At 43.9% G+C, this 21,796-nt stretch overlaps 1 protein-coding gene across 1 annotated transcript in view; it reads right to left on the reverse strand.

Moving 5' to 3' along the window:
* Positions 1-9,858, reverse strand: part of TNFSF15 (TNF superfamily member 15) — a 34,034-nt gene extending 24,176 nt beyond the window's left edge. The window contains exon 1 of the mRNA XM_006137185.5: positions 9,438-9,858. Coding sequence (XP_006137247.3) covers positions 9,438-9,635 — 198 coding nt within the window. The 5' untranslated portion in view covers positions 9,636-9,858. The remainder of the gene's footprint in view (positions 1-9,437) is intronic.
* Positions 9,859-21,796: the final 11,938 nt, after the last annotated feature.

Consider the following 21,796-nt stretch of genomic DNA (forward strand, 5'->3'; position numbering starts at 1 on the left):
GATATTAGGAAAAGCTACTTCAATAGGAGGGTGGTGAAGCACTGAGATGGGTTCCCTAGGGAGGGGATAGATTCTCCATCCCTAGTGGTTTTTAAGGCTTGGCTTGACAAAGCCCTGGTTGGAACGATCTAATTGGGGTTGGTCCTGCTTTGAGTAGAGGGCTGGATTTGATGAGATCTCTTCCAATCCTAATCATTTATGACCCTAAACCATGTAGCCTGGAAATACCCTGCCCAGAGGGGAATAAAACATGGTCCGTCCTCCCCACACACAAAAAAAGGCAACTGTGGGGAAGCTGGTAACCTGACAGTTGTATCACTGAGGGGAAATACAGATGCAAGGTAACAACCCCCACTAGGAGTTGAACCTGGTGTGTGCTGCATTGGAGCTTGAGATTTTAAAACTGATGCGCAATGTTGAAGGGTGTGCACGGGCTATAATACAGAGTGGGCAGCTAAGCCACTTACAAAATGGCAATTTCCCAGTGTCTGAGTTATTTCCAAAAAAAAATCTGGAGAAAAGAGAAAAATAGCACCAGGAAATTCCATTTCTTTCCCTGGTAGAGCTGCAGGTTGCAGCATGCAGGATAAGAAGGGATCCAGAAGAACACTCAGAACCATGTGAGATCAGGCAGCTGCTGGCTACTGACTATCGCACGTTTACAAGAGCTCACGAGATTGCTGGGATGTTTGAATGCAATTGTAGTTTATGATGTAGGGTGGGGCATCATGATCAGCTGACTGTGTCACTCCCCAGGGGGAATTTACAAGGCCATAGTGCGGGACCTGTGCTTCCCCAGGGGACATTAAGGACGGTTGTAATCACATCAGTGTTAAGGTAATTACATATGGCTCCGCAAAGCTGTGTCAAGCCCTGATCCAGCAAGATACTTCAGCACATGCCAAATGGTAAGCCTGTGAGCAGCTCTGTTTATTGACTTCAGTGGGAATATCTGCTTCAAGTTAGATCCCTGTTTATATAGTTTCGTGAAGCAACTTTTATGTGGTCAGAATCCTAGCAATTGAATTACAACTGATCATTTCCAGAGAAAGTTTTGACTTTTTGTCAAAAGCATAAAGTGTTTTTTGGACATAAGCTCGAAAAAATATCTAACAGTTGAAATAGATATGGCTGAAAATCTAAACATTTCTATTTGAGACCAAAAATTTTAGTTTTCAAATGGGCGGAGGACCCCAATCTTTTTTTTTTTTTAAAGAAATTAGACACTTTGATGACATCTATTTTTTGGAAAAACCAATTTTCCAAATGGGGAAAAAAAAGTTTTGATGGAAAATGTTCACCCAGTTCTAGTTTGCCTCTTATCAGAGAGCTCTGAAATGGAAACCCAGAGGCAATGCTCCCTCTAAGCTTTGAAAAATGTGGTTCCGGCTGTTGTAACTTGGACCACAGAGTTGTGAGTAACAAGGCAAAGAGAAGCAGATATACCTAGTGAATAGTACTCTTGTTTGGAACTCAGAAAGTTAAGGCTCTATTCCTGGAGCTGGCAGTGGTCTACTGTGGGCACATCAGTTCTGTTATCTCTGCCTCAGTTTCCCTGTCTGTGAAATGGGGATGAAGATACTAACTTGCTTTAAAATCTCCTGAAGAAAAGCACTGATTATTTTGAATAGTTCGTGCAGGTATATAATATGTGCCTGCTGCTCAGTATAGATTAGATGTGTTAGGCTGAAAGATGTTATTTAAATACAGGCTGTGTTATCACACAATTAGGAGGTGTCATGTATGGGCCCCATAAGAAAATATTTTTTTTTTAAATCATCCTTTTCCAACCGTACTGGAGAGTCTTCTCATTCCCATTCTTGATTAGGCTTTATTAAGTTTGATTAGGCTGCCTAACCATGCAGCCACTGAGGTCTGTGGAAACCCCCCCATTGAGTGCAATGGGAACACAATTCAGCCAACATTGAGTGCTTCTTAAAAATCCCACCCCAGGGCTGTTTTGAAGACAAGGCTCTCCTGAAATGGCAGCTGTAGTTCTTTTGAAGTCTGTGGTATGCAAAAAGCTGCCACAGGCTTTCAATTCCAAAAGGGGCCAAAAGTCCCATTTTTGAACATTTAGCATTAAATCAAAAGAAAATAGCTAAAGGTCCCCTTCCCACACCTCTCCCCTTATTGTGCCTTATGAAAGGGGGTATCCACATTACTAAACTGAGTGCAGCCAAGTAGTCTGGAAGTGTGTGTGTGGGGGTGAGGGGGCGAGGAGGTGAGGTCAGAAAAATGAATAAGCCAGAATTATTCAGATCACATTCCACTGTCTTGCTCGTGACACAGGAAGAGAGCAAGGCTTCTGGGGACCAGATTTTCTGAGTGCATATGGGGATGTTCAGGTGTGCACATGCAAAGGTAATCATAGGCATGTAGAGCTGGAAGGGACCTCAAGAAGTCATCAAATCCAGCCCCCTGTGCTAAGGCAAGACCAAGTATCCGTAGGCCACCTCTGAAAGACCTCTAAGGATGGGGATTCCACAAGCTCCCTAGGAAGCCTGCTGCAGAGTTGAACTACCCTTGTACATAGGAAGCTTTCTCCTAATATCTAACGTAGGTCTCCCTTGATTAAGCCCACGACTTCTCGGCCTACTGCCAGTGCACATAGAGAACAGTTGGTCACAATCTTCTTTATAACACCCCTTAACATGTCTTACGACTGTTATTAGGTGTCTCCAGCACCCACCAGCCTTCTCGTCTCAAGGCTAAGTATGGGGGATTTTACCCTTTCCTCAGGTCAGGTTTTCTAAACCATCCATCATTTCTGTTGCTGTCCTGTGGACTCTGCAGTTCACTGGCATCTTCCCTAAAGTGTGGCTCCCCAAACTGGACATGGTATGCCAGCTGAGGCCTCACCAGTGCCAAGCAGAGCAGGACCATTACCTCCTGTGCCTTACACATAACACTCCTGTTAATAAACTCCACAATGCTTCAGCCTTTTTTGCAATTGCGTCACATTTTTGACCCATATCCTGCTTGGGAACGGCTACACAGCAACATTATTTCGGAATGACTAACATTATTCTGAAATAACATAATCCTCCTTGCCACACAAGCAGTTATTTCAACATAATGTCGAAATAATATCAAGCCGGAGGAGCTCTTACTTCAACTCTAGTAACCCTCCTTTGCCGAGGACTGAGGGAAGTCAGAGGCAGAGTGCTCTTTCTTGGACTTACTGCTGTGTAGACCGCTCCAAAAGCCTAAATACACTATTTCGACTTAAACTATGCAATTGACGTAGCTCAAGTTGCTTAGCTTATTTCAGCTTTAGCCCCACTATGTAGACATGACCTTTGTGATCCACTATAACTCACAGTGATTTTTCTTCAATACCATATCTTACCCAATTATTTCCCATTTTGTATTAGTATAGTTGACTTTTTCATCCTAAGAGCAGTACTTTGCACTTGTCTTTATTGGATGGCAAAGCATTGATAATTATTCTTTGAGTATGTATTTCAACCATTTGTGCACCCACTTATAGTAATTTCATGTGGGCCAATATTCCATAGTTTGCTTATGAGATCATCATGCAGGACTGTCTCAAAAGCCTTACTAAAATCAAGATGTATCACAACTACTGCTTGCCTTGGAGCCACTAAGCTATTCCTTGTCAAAGACAAAATTTAGATTGGTTTGGCATGATTTGTTCTTGACAAATCCATGCTGTCTGTTCTTTATAATCCTGTTATCCTTCAGGTGCATACAAATGGATTATGTAACAATTTGATCCAATATCTTTTCAGATACTGACCAGTTAGGACAACTAGCCTATAATTCCCATAGTCTTTTTGGTTCACCTTTTACAGAAAGCCATTATATTTGCCCTTCTTAAGTCTTCTGGAACCTCACCTGTTTTCCAGGAATTTGTGAAGATAATTGCTAATGGTTCCGGAATTGTTTCAGCTATTTCTTAAATATACTAGAGTGGATTTCATCATGCCCTGCCAGCTGGAATCTATTTAACTTATCCAAACTTTCTTTTAACCTGTTCTCCTTCTCTCTGATCCCTCTTGTTGTATTAATTCTGTTGTGTATCTGGTTACCTTTAAATGACTGAAGCAAAACAGGCACTGACCATTTCTTCAGCTTTCTTGATGTCATCAGTAATTAGCTCTCATTCTCCTCTAAATAAAGGCTCTTCACATTCCTTTATGTATGTCTGGCTTATAATTCAAAGAGCCTCCTTTTATGACTTTTGCTGGATGTAACTCATTTTGTGCCTTAGCCTGTCTGATTTTGTTCCTATTTGCTTGGGCTTTTCTTTTGTCCTCCTTGGCAATTTTTCCATATTTCCACTTTTTGTAGGACACCTTTTTCATGGGGTAAATAACGAACCCCCAATGAAGCCATATTGCCCCCTTTTTGTTCCTCATGTCTTTCCTTTGCATGAGCACAGTTTGCAGTTGTGCCCTTAATATTATTTCCTTGAGAAACTGCCAGGTCCCCTGAACTTTTTCCCTTAGATTTTCTTCCCATGGGAACTTCCCTACCAGTTCTCTGAGTCAGTTAAACTCTGTTTGTTTTCCTGAAGTCCATTGTCTGCAGCTCTCAGACCTTCCTTTCCCTTAGAAAAATAAACTCTGTCATTTCATGATCACTTTCACTCCAGTTGCCTACAGATTCGCTACTGATTTCTCCTTGTTAGTCAATATCCAGTCCAACATGCCTGTCTCCTGGGTGACTTTCTCCACTTTCTGGAACAAATACTGTTCACAATACAGACAAAAAATTATTGGAGAGTTTGTGCTTTGCTGTATTACTTTTCCAACAGTTGTCAGGGGAGTTAAAGTCTTCCTTACTACCAGATCTCATGTTTTGGGCCTTTCTCTTGTTTGTTCTAGAAATGCCTCGCCAATCTCCTCTTCCCGATATAATCTATGCACCACATTTATTTTGTGCCCTTTCCAGACATGGGATGTTGCCTTAGTTTGACCAGTGCTTTAATGGCCTACCCTGACTCCCATGAAACCCAATCAAAAGACACCCTGACTTTCAGGGACGTTGTATCAGGCCCCAGCGAAAATGCATGATACCTGAATAGAGCCCAAGGTATTTCTACCAGTTGGGTGGTGGTGAGAAAGAAGGTGGTCTGGGAGGTGAATATTACAGGCTTCTCCTCAGCCCACCCTAATCATTCCTCCAGCCTGTGTACGGAGGCAGCTGATTCAGCCTGCCTCAGCACTTGGTATGCTGAAGCCTTTGGTTCTGCATCAGTGTAGTTCCTTTCAGCTCCTTTTCTTGGCCTCGTCACTGGTCTTGTGCTGGCCAGTGCAGGTCTGGTGTGGAGAGATCCAGGCCACAGTTGGGGGCATTGGAGGCCGACCTGCCTCACTGCAGCCCACTCACAGAGTCACAACTCAAGTCCAAAGTGGCCCGCCCACCCTTGTGCTGCCACCCTTCTCCATTGGGTGGATTTCCCTCTCCACTCGACCACGCCGGCCTCAGAATGCCATTGGCCCATCCCTCAAATTCCCACCGTGCAGTCAAGTGCAAAGAGTGTTGAGACTTTGCTCTCCCTTTATAGATGATTAACCCAGCAGACTGATAGGGCAGCAACCCGCACATTCCTAGCTGTTGTGTCATTCCACTGAGGGCAGGAGCTACCTGCTCACGTTCTACCTTAACAAAGTCAATGAAATGAAATTCAGCCGGCGAAGCAAATGTGCAGTTAAAGCCACCCCACCGCCGACGCCCATTGATAGGGCTGCTGCAGCATGAGAACCCCCAAGAAGTATCTGTTATTTTGAAAAGGGGGAGAGGGGTAGATGCTGGCAAGGGTGGGAGATGCGTAGGCGAACAATTCTGGAACACCAACCCCACAGTGATATGCAGACCGGACCAGGTGCAATACAAGGAAAGCAGATTTTCCGGTTTGCCTGTGTTGTCCCCTGCTCTGTGACAGGAAGGCTACTTCTAAAGGTGAGATAACAGTCTAAGCTTGTCGGGAGCTGGAACTTAACCTCTTCGTGCCTCTGTCTGTCTGCTGTAGAAGTTTCTCTAGTGTCCATCGCTGTAACACCTTAGCACAACACATGTGAGGGGTGACATGCAATCAGCACCAGCCCAGAAGTAGACCTAAGGGAGACTCCTCTCCAAGGCATAACTCCTTCTCCTAGGGGTGTGTCTAAACTACATGGCTCCGTCGATGGAGCCATGTAGATGAGGCTGATCGGCAGAGGGAAATGAAGCCGCGATTTAAATAATCTCGGCTTCATTTAAATTTAAATGGCTGCCATGCTCTGCCGACCAGCTGATGATCAGCTGTTTGTCAGCAGATAGGGGCAGTCTGGATGCTTTGTCGACCGGCGCAGGTATGCCTCGTGAAACCAGGTTTACCTGCGCCGGTTGACAAAGGCTTCTTTGTTGACCGCAGTGCGTCCAGACTGCCCCGATCTGCCGACAAACAGCTGATGATCAGCTGGTCGGCAGAGCGCGGCAGCCATTTAAATTTAAATGAGCCATGTAGTTTAGACACACCCCTAGGAGAAGGAGTTATGCCACGGAGAGGAGTCTCTCTTAGGTCTACTTCTGGGCTGGTGCTGATTGCATTTCCCTCTGCCGATCAGCCTCATCTACATGGCTCCATCGACGGAGCCATGTAGTTTAGACACACCCCTAATTCCCTCTTGCTCCTGAAGGAAAAGAGATGCTACTAGCTTATAACATAGCAAAAAATGAATGCCTGCCCTCGTGCCAGCTCAGCCGTGCAGCCCAGCACTCTTGTGGAGCAGAGAGTAGGTTCTCTTAGTCCACGCCACTGTCTTCTCACCACCTCTGAAGTGGGGAGCAAGCAGTTACGCAGCTCGGTTGGCTCTTACCTGTGAATCTACAATCAGGAGCCATCGGGGGGGACATGACTTTAGCTCATTCCTACATGGCCAGGCCCAAGGCTCAGGGAACCTGTGCAGAACTGGAAGTGTCTGGAGGGTAGGTGGGAGGCTTTCATTCCTCCATGTGAGGTGAAACCACCCTCTTTCTCAGTCCTTTTCTTCTCAGTTGGGACTACTCTTTAGGCTGGAGGCAGGTGTGACAAAAAAAGACGCCCCAAACCAGCTAGGATTTGAAAGTATTAAAAGACCAATGGGAATGAATTAGATCAAAAGGGATTTTTCTGTCATCTTGTGTTCTGATTGTCAAGGAGCAGAGAGGAGAGGAGAGCAGAGGAGAGGAGAGGAGAGGAGAGGAGAGGAGAGGAGAGGAAAGGAAAGGAAAGGAAAGGAGAGGAGAGGAGAGGGCTTTGTCTGAGAGCTTGCCTCCCTGATCACATTCCCACTGGAAAGAACAGAGCTGCTCTTGTGCGTACTGACTCTAGGACAGGACACCTGTATCAGGAGCAGAGTTCAGATCAGAGCCATGGTTTGTGGAGCTGTTAGAAGACAGTTCTCAAGGAAAGTTAAACATGCCCAGCACTCTTTGATGGCGGCGAGTCACCGCTGGCTGACTCAGTTCTCAATGGAGCAAGTGGAAGGCTTATTGGGTGTAGTAAACAATTTAGCCGTAGAAGTATGCATCACCCACGCTACTTGGCAGAGAGACAGATGGCAAGTTTCCAGCACTGATGATTTTATTTTTGCCTACTGGGATTGTCAAGAACTGTACCTCATTTGAGTGCAACAGCTAATTGTCTGAGCCATATCTAGAGACAATCACCAATTCCTTTCATATGTCTATGTAAATACAAAATAAAATAATATTGTCCAGAATGAAGCAATCCTTAAGGCTTACAAAGCACCTTCCATCTGAAGATTGACAAGGCATTCACCTGCATTACTTCATTAACTTTTGCAACACACCTGTGAGCCAGGTAAGTATTCATCTCCTTTGACCGATTATTGTTTTACGGGGAGAGGTCCCAACCAGGATCTGGACCCCTTTGTGCTATAGAAAGGACACAGTCCCTGATCTGACAGGCTGACAGTAAAGAGATGAAAGCTGGCAGTAAATTCCCCCCAGATGCAGAAGTTCACCCATTCAGAATTCAGTGCAAGGTGCTGTACTACGGTGTTACAGTAATGGACACTCCAGAAACCTTTAGAGCAGACAGAGAGAGGCACTAAGAGGTTAAGTGACTTGCCGAAGTCACGAGGCTGTGTCATGAGTCAACGTGAAAAGCGGGAAGAGAAACTCTGATTTAAGAGTTATGTGTTTTCAAGCTGTATAAAGCTGCTTCTCTCTAGACAAGTATGCACTCAGACATTGCACCACAGGGGATACAAATAGGAAATTGGCCTGAAATGTTTATCTGCGCAATCAGCAAACACAGTACGTAAAGGGAATCTAGAATTAACATTGTATTTGACCCTCTGGAGAGATTATAAAGTCTTTGGCCAAGAACTGTATATTGGCTGTACGTCCCAGCTCTGTTTTTCTGTGTGCGTGTTTGTACATATCCCTATCCAACTGCATGTCCGAGTGTAAAAACCTGGTGGCAAAAAGTTTGCCGAGTTAGAAATAAGGCTTGTTTTCAACATCTCTCGATTATCGCTGTTCGTAGTATTCTTTCAGTTACAGCTTTGCTCATGCAAACTAGCACAGAGTGAATTTCAAACACAAATCTGATATTTATTAAGGTCTTGCTCTTGCAAACAGTCACGCCTGCTCCTCACCCTAATCCTTTAAGCAGTGGGTAATCCCATTGCCTTTACTGACATCAGTATGCGCCTTCTTAAAAAGCTGCTCTGGATGCCAGCGGCCCGGGGTGTAAAGACAAAAACCTATGGAAGTATCCACGTGGAGATAGGTATCCAGCTGTTTATTAGAGATCGACCTGGAATTCCCTCCTGAATCCAGTGTCCCTGAACTTTGGACATTTTTGGTCAGGATTTCGGTGAGGATTTGAATGTTGCGATATGGGTCACTCAATAATTAGCCCACACTGGAACCCCACATGTAAACATCCCTAATCTAGGAACTCTGAATCCCCACGTGATGCTGGAGCTGAAATGTAGCTCTCGCGTATCTGAGTCACACACACAAACACAAGCAGAGGGATATACACGCTCCTGAAAGTTGGCAGCTGGCTGCTGAAAGAAAGCCCTTACAGCCCGGAGTGAGAGATGAGAGAACTCCAAGCTTCAACCAGAAAAAGGGGGAAAGGAGATGGGGATCCAAACCCTCTGCTGAATTTAATGGCTTGCAGCGATTTACATTCGCTGACGAGCCGGACCAGAGTTGTTTGCAGTTTGCCCATTAGATCTAACATTGTTCCTGCTCCTCTGACCCTAGTAAAATCAAGGAAGAGAAATGGAGAGACATCTGCCTATTAAACGCATTTCCTCCTCCTTCCTCAGAGTAATAAAGAGAGGAAAAGTTTAACACTCCTTTACATTGCAAATCCACCAAGCTACCAACTCAGTCTCCAAACCCAAATAGTTACAAATCTCTTTTGCTTAACCTTCCCGGATTGAGAAATGGCATTTGCTTACCTGCGCGGGGCCAGGTTTATGAGCTGTGAGGTTTCCAATCAGCAGATAGGCTGTGGGTAACGCCAGGACTAGGACCGACAGCAAGCAAAAAACCACAGCGCAGCGTATTTTCTTCAGATCCTCCCTGACACCCATTCCGGAGTCTTGATTGGTCATAGGAATTGCTTCCTCCAGGGATATTTCAGCAAAGTGTTTCATGCCTGTCACTGGCTTATGCACCTCTGTCTCTGAATGGAACCCGGGGAGAGGAAAACCTCTTCTGCTTGCTGTCCTGCATTGGGACCCCCATTAAATAAGGGCTCACTTTAGTGTGGGAAGGCTCCCCCCCCACACACATGTACCCTCCCTCCCAAGGAATGCACCGCCTACAGCAGAAACCCAGTTCAGGGAGACAGCACCGCTTTTGCTGAGATCAGAGAGGTGCACGTACTATGCTTGGGTCTGTTTTTCCCTCCCTTTACAGGAGGAAGTTAGGAAAGTCCCAGGGGGTGGAACCAGGATAAATTAGGCTGGATCAGATGAAAAGCTTTTCCACCCAGCAAAAGGGAACATGAAACCAATGGAGTGAAAGTGAGAGATGAGAGAGAGCAGCACAGAAATAAAACACTGAACACGCAGTGGCTGGGCACACACATTTCATTGAGGATAGTAACAGCTGGCAGCCTCGGGAGGGTGGGAGGGGGCAAGTGTCCTCAGATTGGTTAGGGACAGTGAACATGACTCTGAGAACGGGCCCGATCCTGAGAAGTGCTGAACCATTCCTAACCTGGCTGGGAGTTGTGCCCATGCGAAGATGTTCAAGCTGCCACTCGCAGGATCGGGCCCCAGACAAGACCTGCCTGTTTCTCAGGTGAAGCCAAACTTCTGTGCAGGTCAGAAAAACATCGTGTCGGGTTCCGTGTTGGAGAGTTTCTTTTCAGAGCAAAGCACCTGGCACCTCTTGTCACTGGCTCGGCTGGGAGAGGAGAAGGGGAGAGTCTCTGCGACACCCATTGCCTTAGGGGGTCTTCATTTATCGGAGCATTGATAGCAGGCTGTCAATTGAAAACAAGAGGTTTGGGGTCCAGCCCTGGACCAGCAGCTATTTAGTGATGAACCTCAGTAGGAGCAGATTAGGATCCAACCCAATAGCCCCCAAATAATTAGCTGGAAATATAATAGGCTGGAGGGTCTGACTTAAACACAGTCCCACGTGAGGGAGAGGAGGAATTGTCCCACGAGGAGATCCAGGGTATGCTCACGAGCCACAATCTCTCTCCAGATGATCTGGAATAGAGAAGGAATTGCACATGCTGCATCTCCGTTTGGGACAGTATATCCTGGGTGCCCATCCTTCCTCCCTTCATTGGCATCACTTGTCGGCACATCCCTAAATAATGGGACCGCCCTAGTGCCTGAGCCTTGGATGCAAACAAGACTGCTGCCACCCTCCCCCCCTCCCACTGCATGTATCCAGGCAGGATTTAGAGAGGATCGACAGGAGGAAAGGAGAAAAAAGACTGCGGATTAAATAGTGAGAGATTAAAAAGTCTGGGACTTTTCATCTTCGAAAAGAGGAAACTAAGGGGGGATAGGATAGAGGTCTATAAAATCAGGACGGATGTGGAGAAAGTGAATAAAGAGAAGTTATTTACTTCTTCCCATAATATAAGAAGTAAGGGTCACCAAATGAAGTTAATAGGTATCATAGAACCATAGAGCCGGAAGAGACCTCAGGAGGTCATCCAGTCCAGCCCCCTGCCCAAAGCAGGACCAATCCCAACTAAATCAACCCAGCCAGGGCTTTGTCAAGCTGGGACTTAAAAACCTCTAGGACTGGAGATTCCACCCCCTCCCTAGGGAACCCAGCCCAGTGATTCCCCATCCTCCTAGGGAAATAGTTTTTCCTAATATCTAACCTAGACCTCCCCCACTGCAACTTGAGACGATTGCTCCTTGTTCGGCCATCTGTCACCACTGAGAACAGCCTCTCTCCAGCCTCTTTGGAACCCCCCTTCAGGAAGTTGAAGGCTGCTATCAAATCCCCCCTCACTCTTTGCTTCTGCAGACTAAACAAGCCCAAATCCCTCAGCCTTTCCTCATAGGTCATGTGCTCCATCCCCCTAATCATTTTGGGTGCCCTCCACTGGCGCCTCTCCAATGCGTTCATATCCTTTCTATAGTGGGGGACCCAGAACTGGACACAATACTGTAGATGTGGTCTCACCAGAGCCAAATAAAGCAGGTAGCAGGTTTAAAACAAACAAAAGGAAGTATTTCTTCACAAAACACATAGCTAACCTGTGGAACTCCTTGCCAGAGGATGTTGTAAAGACCAGGACTTTAACCGGGTTCAAAAAAGAACTAGATAAATTCATAGAGGTTAGGTCCATCAATGGCCATTAGCCAGGATGGGTAGCCTCTGTTTGTCAGAGGCTGGAAATGGGTACCAGGAGAGGGATCACTAGATGATTCCTTGTTCTGTTCACTTCCTCTGGGGCATCTAGCATTGGCCACTGATGGAAAGCTACTGGGATAGATGGACTTTTGGTTTGACTTATAGGGCCATTCTTAAGCTATGTTCTTATGTAGATTAACAGCTGCTGCAAAGGCCGGACCCCGATAACAGCTGTATGCCTGTAGTTCCCACTGAACTCTGTGTGCCCCCCTTCTAGATGAAGCCCTTGCCAGGAAGTAGAAAACAGTGCCAAATCGAAACCTCTCTTTTGAAATGCTGGTCTGTCTGCGCACATTGAATTTCTCGACTATAGTGTTATATTGTGTAGTAACCAAGGCTCCGAAATGGTCAGTTATTACTGTTTCAGAATTGCCTATGCATTAAGGCCTTGTAGAAAAGGTCGACTGCAAGGCTACAAGAATAAAAAATCCTATGTCCAAGGGCTCGATTTTGGCAAACAGAAGCTCAGAGTTGTGTCAGCCTTTTGCAAGAGGACACCGCTGCTGCAGCTAAAGAGACTTCCCCTTTGTTTCTGGCTGCGAAAATATGAATGAATTAAAAGTCCTGATAAATTTACATCAAACATTGATGTTATATCAAGTGCCAGATACAGTAGTAAAATCGGGAACTTGATGGAACCTAACACAATTAAAATGCACACAAAAGGGAAGTTGGGGCAAAAATATATCAACTCTGAAGACAGGGTTTTCCTTCAGAATAGTCCCGTTATGAAGGAAAGGGGTTGCATTCAGCTTGAGTTCTTTTAGCGTAAGCGATGACATGGAGAAGTCATGCTAATGTTAGCAGTCAAGCCTGCTTGTGCTGTCAAGTTAGTGAAATACACCTGTGCTGAATGAAGCACTAAATAAAAGAAACTGGAACCAAATAGTGTGTTTATGAGAACATTTTATCATAGAGTAAAATAACTAGAAATGTCATTGTTTCATTAATAATGCACAGACTCAGCCAAGCCAGCGTTGCCAACCCTCCAGGATGTTCCTGGAGTCTTTAGGAATTAAATATTAATCTTTAATTAAAGATTACATCATGTGACGAATCCTCTAGGCATACGTGTGGCCAAAAGCAGTAATTCTACGAGCCACACACCCCAAGGTCCCAGCATTGCTATTAAAACAAAGAGAACTGCTTCAGCTGTTCTAGTTTGCTGGACCACCACAGGGCACTTTGCATTGAATAATGGACTGTCAAAACAAGTGTACAAACATTGAAGAATAGGGAGTAACTTTGTATAAATTATATGAACTTTAAACTGGACATTTCAGCAGCCAGCAATGAGAGAATGGAGAAACTGCAAATTGTGCAAGTACTGTATAACATACAAGAACTCAAAAATGGATGTTTTGTTCCCGGATTGGATGGTGAGAGAGGACAATTCTTTTGGTGGGACCTTATGAATCTTCAGTAGAAGTATGCTTAGCCATCTGATCGTCCAAGTCAACACCTTCAAGAAGAGGGACCAAGTTGGATCATCCGGAAATAGAATAAAATGATGCATCTCCATCAACGTTTTGCTTTCTCAAAGCGGAAGACACCTGAAAGAGAAAAGACAGCGGTCCTGGGCTAGCCATGCTTGAGTCCTCCTATTGACACCATTTATCTTGGATAGGAACCTTCATTGGTCTCTTCCCCCGCCCCCAGCAGTTTGGGTTGCCCATTAGCACACTGATAATAGACTAGAGTTGTGTCTGTCCTACACCTGTTTTTACCATACCAACTCCTGCTCTCAATAACTGAGCTGAAAGCTGATGGATGAACAAGATCTTGTGATTAATAACACACAGACTTCCTCTGAGGTGATGACATATCAGCCAATTGACCACTTCCTGAAACTGAGCACCTAATAGGTGAGAAAATGTTAGGGCTGGTGTGTATGCTGTGAAGATTATTATGAACTTCATTGATGTGTCTTTGTTTTGTAACAAGTTTCAGTCAAGACAGTCGTAAAGTCATTTTAAAACTGAATAAATTACTTTTGTAAACTCAGATTATAGAACTGTACTTATGTGCAATTGTTTCATCATGCTTTTCAAGTTCCCCACACATATGGTCTTCATTGTCTGTCATAAATGTAGGCGTTTATATTGGACAGTTAGTGGGAAAGTTAGTCAGATCCTGGGTCTAATATAATTCACTGCAAAATAAGTAACAAGGGATGTCTATTATAGATTTACTTGGTGAGCTGGCATGTAATGAATTGTCCAATTTGTATTGTTTCCTGCCTTTGGATAATTTTTCCTTTGTCATGGTAACGATACAGGAGTTGATCACCAACAGACAGATGAAAGCCTTATTAATCTAAACAAAGGCATCATCCCCAGGCAGTCATTGAATATTATTTTCTATTGTGTTTGTATGATTTGATTCTGAAAACCCCAAATGGTTATATTGACCAATTTTCTCGGGCATGTTAGCCAAATCTATACCTATAATATGTCTGTATATATAGCAAAAGATTTTTCATTGCTTTTTTACTTTTTCACAATGTATATTTTTTCTCAAAAATATATTGGAGATCTTTTCAAGATTTTTCTCTTATTTTCGTAGGGAAAAAATCCAAGTTTTTCTCTCTCTTTAAAATACAGTTTTCTTCTGTTTGTGCCCCCCACATCTCCTTTCCCCACTGGAAAAAAAAGTTAAAAGGTAAAAGAACCTTTTTTTTCCCAATGAAAAAAATCCTGGCAATAAAATTTCAACCAGCTCTACTCATTAGCAATTTGGGGAAGTAAAGATTTATAATTCACCCTTTGACAGCTAATCCTGTGCTGTGTCCTTTAAACTGTGTACAGGATCCTAATTCTGACCCGAGAAATAGTCTGCTTCCTTCTCTGTGCAGGATCAGGGCCTTGGGAACTGAAGAACGAGGAAAAGACAACTCTATGGGTTGTCTGAATGAGGCATTACAGCGAAAAAGTAGAAGAAGAAAATGGGATTAGAAAAAAGGTTGGAGGCAGTATGATATGATCATATGCATATGTAATGAAGTCATGTGGGTGTCTGGTGCCACTGACAGTCTTGCCAGCAGGTGGCTGAAGGACTGGCTAGACCAAAACGGCCGATGTCCCGTGATCCATGCTTTCTCCGTGCGGGCTGATGCACCAATCAATTTAAGGTGGCAAGCAATAAATTGAATATTTTCAAGTTCATTTTACTGCCTTTAATTCTAATGAAAGCAGCTTCCATGTTTCGTGGGACTGAAATAACCTATGGTGGCCTGTTTGTGACAAAGCATATAAAAATGCTAATCATGTATTTTTCTCAATAATAAAAAGATACAGAAAAGGAAGCAAAGAACAGTTCACTATCTAGGCATTTCTACTGCTAGATAAGAATATACAGTGTTGACTTTTAAAAATTCTTGGTGACTAACGTTACGTACTTATTGATGTCATTTAAAAATGATCCCAACAATAAAATGCTCACCTGTCAGCGTTTTCCTGCTTTTTATCACACACATTACTGACAACAGGGAGAATTGTAAAGAGAGCGTCAGCGGCAAGTCCTTGTTGGTGTTTAATCTCTGACGGTACTTGCTCTTCATCACTGCAGGAAAAGAGGATCCAGTCTCGTAATAATATGTTGTGGAGAAGGGCATAGGGACTCTTCCATCCTTTGAATCTGAAAGTCAGTTGAAGGTTTGCATGCAAAAACTCTAATTTAAGCCCATTGCCAGACGAGAGATCCAAAAAATTTCTCCTGCGCATGCACTGACAGATGTGAAATTGGGAACAATTCAGTCACAACAAGTGGCATGTCCAGATATTTGCATTTTCTGTTTTGGGGAAATCTTTTCTAAGTTGCTGGCTGAGTTGTTGCAAGTGTTCCATAACATCATCTTCTGCTCTCTTCTGGGACTGCATGTTCTCATTGGTTGCACAAGCTGCTTATGCCGTGGTGGAAAGCAGTTAATCCCATTTCTCTTTCTGCAGCTAGCCCAACACAATAGTTTCTTAATCATGGATTCACTTTTGTCTTGTGTTTTGAAAAGAGTGACATTTAAACCCCAAGGCCCAATTTGAGCTTGTTGAAGCAAGAAAAAAGGTCTGCCAAGTAGGTGAATCAGCTGACGCCAAGCCGAATTTTCCAGGAAAGCAGTGGCAGTTGGTGAAAAAACTTTAAAGCTCATTGCACAATTCAAAGAGTCATGTCAGCACTTTGCCACACAACTGCCAGTGAACCTCGGCGTGCATTAATAGCATCCAGTGGTTGCTTCCCATTTCATCACACAGTAGCATTTTGTCTGCATTACATAATACTTAAGTCTTTAGGCATTTTCAGAGAAGCAAGAACATCTTTGTGTGGAGGTTGCAGTGGATTGATGGGGCTTCTATAACTACAGGTCTTGATGCAATCTAGAACTCTGCTTCACCATCATCCCATCCCAAACTTCCCATCATCAAGTTTGCCCCCATGAGTACAAATCCTAACGGTCAATTCCATTTTCTAACCATGAAGTTATCAGGCAATGAAACATACAGAACACCACTGGCCAGCACCTACAATCTTCAGCTAAAACCTCTCCAACGCATCATCAGTGATCTACAATCCATCCTGGACAATGATCCTTCACTTTCACAGGCCTTGGGAGACAGGCCAGTCATCGCCCACAGACAATCCACTAACCTGAAGCAAATTCTCACCAGCAACTATACACTGCACCACAGTAACTCTAACTCAGGAACCAATCCATGTAACAAACCTCGGTGCCAACTCTGCCCACATATATACACCAGCGACACCATCACAGGACCTAACCACATCAGCCACACCATCACTGGTTCATTCACCTGCACATCTACCAATATAATATGCGCCATCGTGTGCCAGCAATGCCCCTCTGCTATATACATTGGCCAAACTGGACAGACCCTATGTAAAAGAATAAACGGACACAAATCAGATATTAGAAATGGCAATATACAAAAACCTGTGGGAGAACACTTCAATCTCCCTGGACACACAGTAGCAGATTCAAAGGTAGCCATCCTGCAGCAAAAGAAACTTCAAAGACCAGACTTCAAAAAGAAACTGCTGAGCTACAGTTCATCTGCAAATTTGACACCATCAGTTTAGGATTAAACAAAGACTGTGAATGGCTAGGATTAAACAAAGCAGTTTCTCCTCTCTTGGTGTTCACACCTCCAGATCAGCTGCTAGAAGTGGGCCTCACCCTTCTTGTCTGAATTAACCTTGTTATCTCTAGCCTTATTCTGTCCTGCATATTTATACCTGCCTCTGGAAATTTCCACTAAATGCATCTGACGAAGTGGGTCTTTGCCACGAAAGCTTATGCTCCAATACTTCTGTTAGTCTATAACAGGCATGTCCAAAGTCCGGCCCGCGGGCCAATTGCCGGTTTAATACGGTTTAATACGCCTCCCCAGGTAATTTGGCAATATCTATCTTTTATGGCCCCCAACGAATCCATATGTATTGAGATGAATACATTGTAAAATCTCAGTTAATGTCAGTTGGTCTAAATCAGTTATAAATATATTTGGACACAACATGTATACTTGGTGTTATGTTCCTGTTCATATTTTTTGAACTTAAAAGTTGACAGACAACCTTTATTACCAATAATATGTAATGTACTTTACAATGTTCCTGACATATATTTCAGCTTCCTGGATTTTTTTTTCATCTGGCCTTCAGATATGAAAGGCAGAGTGATTTAACACCTGTTTAGATTTGTCATCCATGTGACGAAATGAAAAGTATGCCGTTTGCAATAAACTTTGCATAAAATAGTTAATTTGCATTTAATTTTAGTGGTTCAAAGAATGTCAGGCAAAATGGTCGGCCCTCACGCATGTTCACTTCATCAAATCTGGCCCTCTTTGAAAAAAGTTTGGACACCCCTGGTCTATAAGGTGCCACAGGACTCCTTGTTGCTTTTGCAGATCCAGACTAACACAGCTACCCCTCTGATACTTGACAGGCAATACAAATTTCTCCTGCTGTTGTTTTGGTAGGCAGGGGTTGACAAAAGAGAAAATCTTCATGTCTGGGATTTCTATACATATAATTAACATAAACCAAAAGTTACTTCAATATATATAACTAACATAAACCAAAATATTAGCAAGGCTAGCTACATTTATGAACTTGCTTAGCTGCGGAGAATAATAGTCATTGTTTCTAATGTAATTCACAAGCTGAGAGAGAACATTTTCAGCCATATCAGCAATGCACTGTGACGCAGTGCTATCGAAGTAGAGTAGGGTACTTCTTTTTTTTCTGCTTTTCCAGTAATCATGCACTTTTATCATGTCTTTCACAGAAGGTAAAATTAAATGTGTGTGGTTTCCCTTTCTTAGCCACTGTGTAGCTCATGAGATATTAAGCTTGAAATGCATTTACATTTCCCATGCAAGAATTCAACTGTAGATATTTTTTACTCCTTTTTTAGTTTCCAGCTTGCAATCGACAAACTGAACCAGTTTGTCTTTAAATGGATTTTGTTTAGTCTCTAGCTGCCAGCAAAAAGAGGGTGACTATTTTTTGATAAATCTTCACAGCATGGCACACACAGTGGCTGAGAATATGCAACATTCCCATGTAAATCCAAGTTCAATGTCACTTTCATCATGTGTGCTTTTTGGATGCCCATTTTTCCTGCTCTATTGTACACTTCCCAGGTTGAACTTGTAAATCATGCATGGCCTCGTCTGCATTTGCATGGCTATGGCCACTAGTAGATGAGTGAGCTGAAACGGTGGTTTCACAGGGCTCCTGCTGATCCTCTGTGTTCTATCCTTTGCTAATCATAGAACCATAGAGCTGGAAGAGACCTTAGAAGGCCATCAAGTCCAGCCCCCTGTCCAAGGCAGGACCAATCTCAATTAAATCAACCCATCCAGGGCTTTGTCAAGCCGAGACTTAAACACATCTAGGGATGGAGACTCCACTACTTCCCTAGGTAACCCATTCCAGGTTGAATTGGACTCACACTTGTAGCTTTTATATGTTTCGGTAGTGTTAACTTTGCATAGCAGAATCGAAATGTACACCAAGGCAGTTTTAATGGATCGATTAAAAGTTGATTCAATTTCAAGTCTTACTAAATAAAATGGATTATCTGCCATGTCAGGGTTTTTCCCACATATGCCCATATCCCTAGGGTTATGTGTACCCCAGCTGGAAAACTACTGGTCTCGGGGGTCAATATAAATGATCTGACAAAGTGGGTTCCTGCCCATGCCCGGTTACATCCAAATAATTTTGTTAGTCTTTAAGGTGCCACAGGACTTCTTGTGTGGGTTTATATTTAGTATAAATGACACAAAGTATCTAGCATAATGGCTGATGATCTCAGATTGGGGCTTTTTCAATGTAACAAAGAAAGACAGAAATTAGCATATTTCTCAGTCCAGTGATAACAATAATAGTACTTTGCATATCTGTGCAGTGAATGTGTAAGACAAGGTGGCAGAGGTAATATCTTGGATAGGAACAACTTCTGTTGAGGGGGGAGATGAGCATTCAAGCTTATATCAAACTCTTTTCTATTGACTTAAGGGTGTTACAAGGAAGAGAGAAAAATTGTTCTCTTTGGCCTCTGAGGATAGGACAGGAAGCAATGGGCTTAAAGTGCTGCAAGGTAGGTCATTAGGAAAAACTTCCTACCTGCCAGGGTGGTTAAACACTAGAATAAATTGCCTCGGGAAGGTTGTAGAATCTCTGTCACTGGAGACATTTCAGAGCCGGTTAGACAGACATCTATCAGGGATGAGCTAGATGGTGTTTGGTCCTGCCGTGAGGTCAGGGGACTGGACTTGATCTCTCAAGGTTCCTTCCAGTTCTAGTGTTTGATGATTCGATAACACTCTAAAGGAGCAATGGGTGTTAACATTCCTCTGATTGATCCACGACAGGGTTGTACATTTCAGAACACATACTTCTGGGAAAATTTAGGGCTGGACCGTGTGGAGTCTCCTTACCAGATGTTAACCAAGCCTGGTGGAGGCCTGTGGAAGTCTGCGGTATTCCAGGCAGCCTTCAATATCCAAAGCATGGGCTCAGGACTGCCCAATAAATAAACATAAAATGCATGTTTGTTGCTGACCGTGGGCATCCCAGGCAGAAAGCCACTGTAGCCAGCCCTTGCGGGCTACTCAGGATTACAGGGTAAAATGTGACACACATTTTCACTGGTCAGCAGTGCACCGAGATACCTGCCAGCCAACCTGCCAGGGGTTAGTATCCATGCGCTCCAAGTGCTGCTGTTACAGGTTACAGTACTCGCCATCTGAGCTTTACTAATATACATGGAATAAGCATCCTAAAGCAACCTCATGTCTGACTATTACCGCCATCTTTCAAAAGCAGAATGTAAAAGATCCTTGCAGAGCTAAGCCTACAAATGCTTAGATATGGACTTCTCCGCCTCCTGAGTAGTTCAAGTGGCATCAATGGGAATATCTGTTTAAACAAAAACAGCTCGAGTGAATAAATGTTTGTTTGACAGCTGCCACCTTCAGCAGCACACCAGGGATTGGGTGGAGGACCTCTACAACGAAACACGGGAGCCGCTACAATTTGAGCGAAAGAATCAGTCCTCTCTAGGTGGGTCTCTACCAGACTCATCTCCTTTGTGAATGGTACAGAGAATGACTTGTAACCCTAACACACCAAGGCGTGACACTGGCAAGATTTAGCCTCAAGGTGACTTGCCTTAGGTCACACCTCAAGTTGGTTTCAGAACTGTTGAAAGGCCACAGTTCTCTAGACTTTCAGTCTCATGTTCTAACCACTAGATCAGATTCCTTCCTATGCGAGACTCATATGACCAAAAATGAAAAAGGAACAAAAGAACATGGGTGGAAGAGAGCGAAAACAATAAGCACAAGAATTGGGGCTTCTCTTTGATTGCACAGGGCATTTATTTGAATGAGCCTTAGCAGACAGTTCTACGGTGGGCTGTGAAAATGAAAGAATGAGTTTCCTTTTCTGTGTTGCTCATAGTCCCCAAGCCGAATCTGCCTGAAACAATTCAGACACTAAAATGGACTGGGATTTCCTCCTTTGTGCTCTTTGGCATTTCACTTTTCTTGGAGACAGGAAGCAGACTCAACAGTTTCCTCTTCCTTGCTATTTGGTTTCCACTGTGCAATCAGGCAGTGCAGGTTGCAAACACCGTCGGGGAATACCGACCTTTTCCAATTAAATGTGAAAAGACACAGCTCTTCAGCTCCAACCAAGGAACCTGTGGAGTGTGTTCTGAAGGAGATGGGGGCGAACTTGGGTTGCTTTACTTTCCAGCATAAATGATAACCACTTCCGATTTATTGTGGTCGCGTGTCCAGCCCCTGGGAACAGTTCTAGGTCCAGGACCTCCAGAGAGCAAACCCCCACATTTGGCACCCCAGTTCCCTCCTCCTCAGTATGATGCTGGGTGGGGTGCTGTGGAAACCAAGACCATGCTATAGACCCACCTCCAGCTCACACCTTTCCACCTCTGATGCTTTATGTACCATTTGCTAGATACTAGCCCATAAGGACTCCATGCTCTGTATTAGATAGCTCTTTGCAGAGATGCTGCAAGTACAGCTAACATTCCAGGCATGTTCACACAGACTGTCTTCCTATGCCGGCTCCAGACTCTTCCCTCCTGCAGCCTGTGCCCCAAGTTGCATGTGGATTGGTACATCTTTCCTTCAACCCATGTTCTCTCATGGCTGAGTGGCTCACGTAGCTCATGAGGCCAAACCCCATTATTGACACCACCAAGTATGCCCTCCGTTGCTGGTAAGGGCTAGGGACCTCTTTTCAATGATCTGCTCAGTGATTTGGGGTCAGTGCAAATCTTCAATTTACCTGAAGGTTTTTGCGACACTACTAGGCTACAGATCTACGTGGTACTTGTTGCAACAGGTTGTTGGGATATGTAAAAATGAACGGG

This window comes from Pelodiscus sinensis, chromosome 23 (genome assembly GCF_052426305.1).
Source record: "Pelodiscus sinensis isolate ZL-2025 chromosome 23, ASM5242630v1, whole genome shotgun sequence".
Classification (NCBI taxonomy): domain Eukaryota; kingdom Metazoa; phylum Chordata; order Testudines; family Trionychidae; genus Pelodiscus; species Pelodiscus sinensis.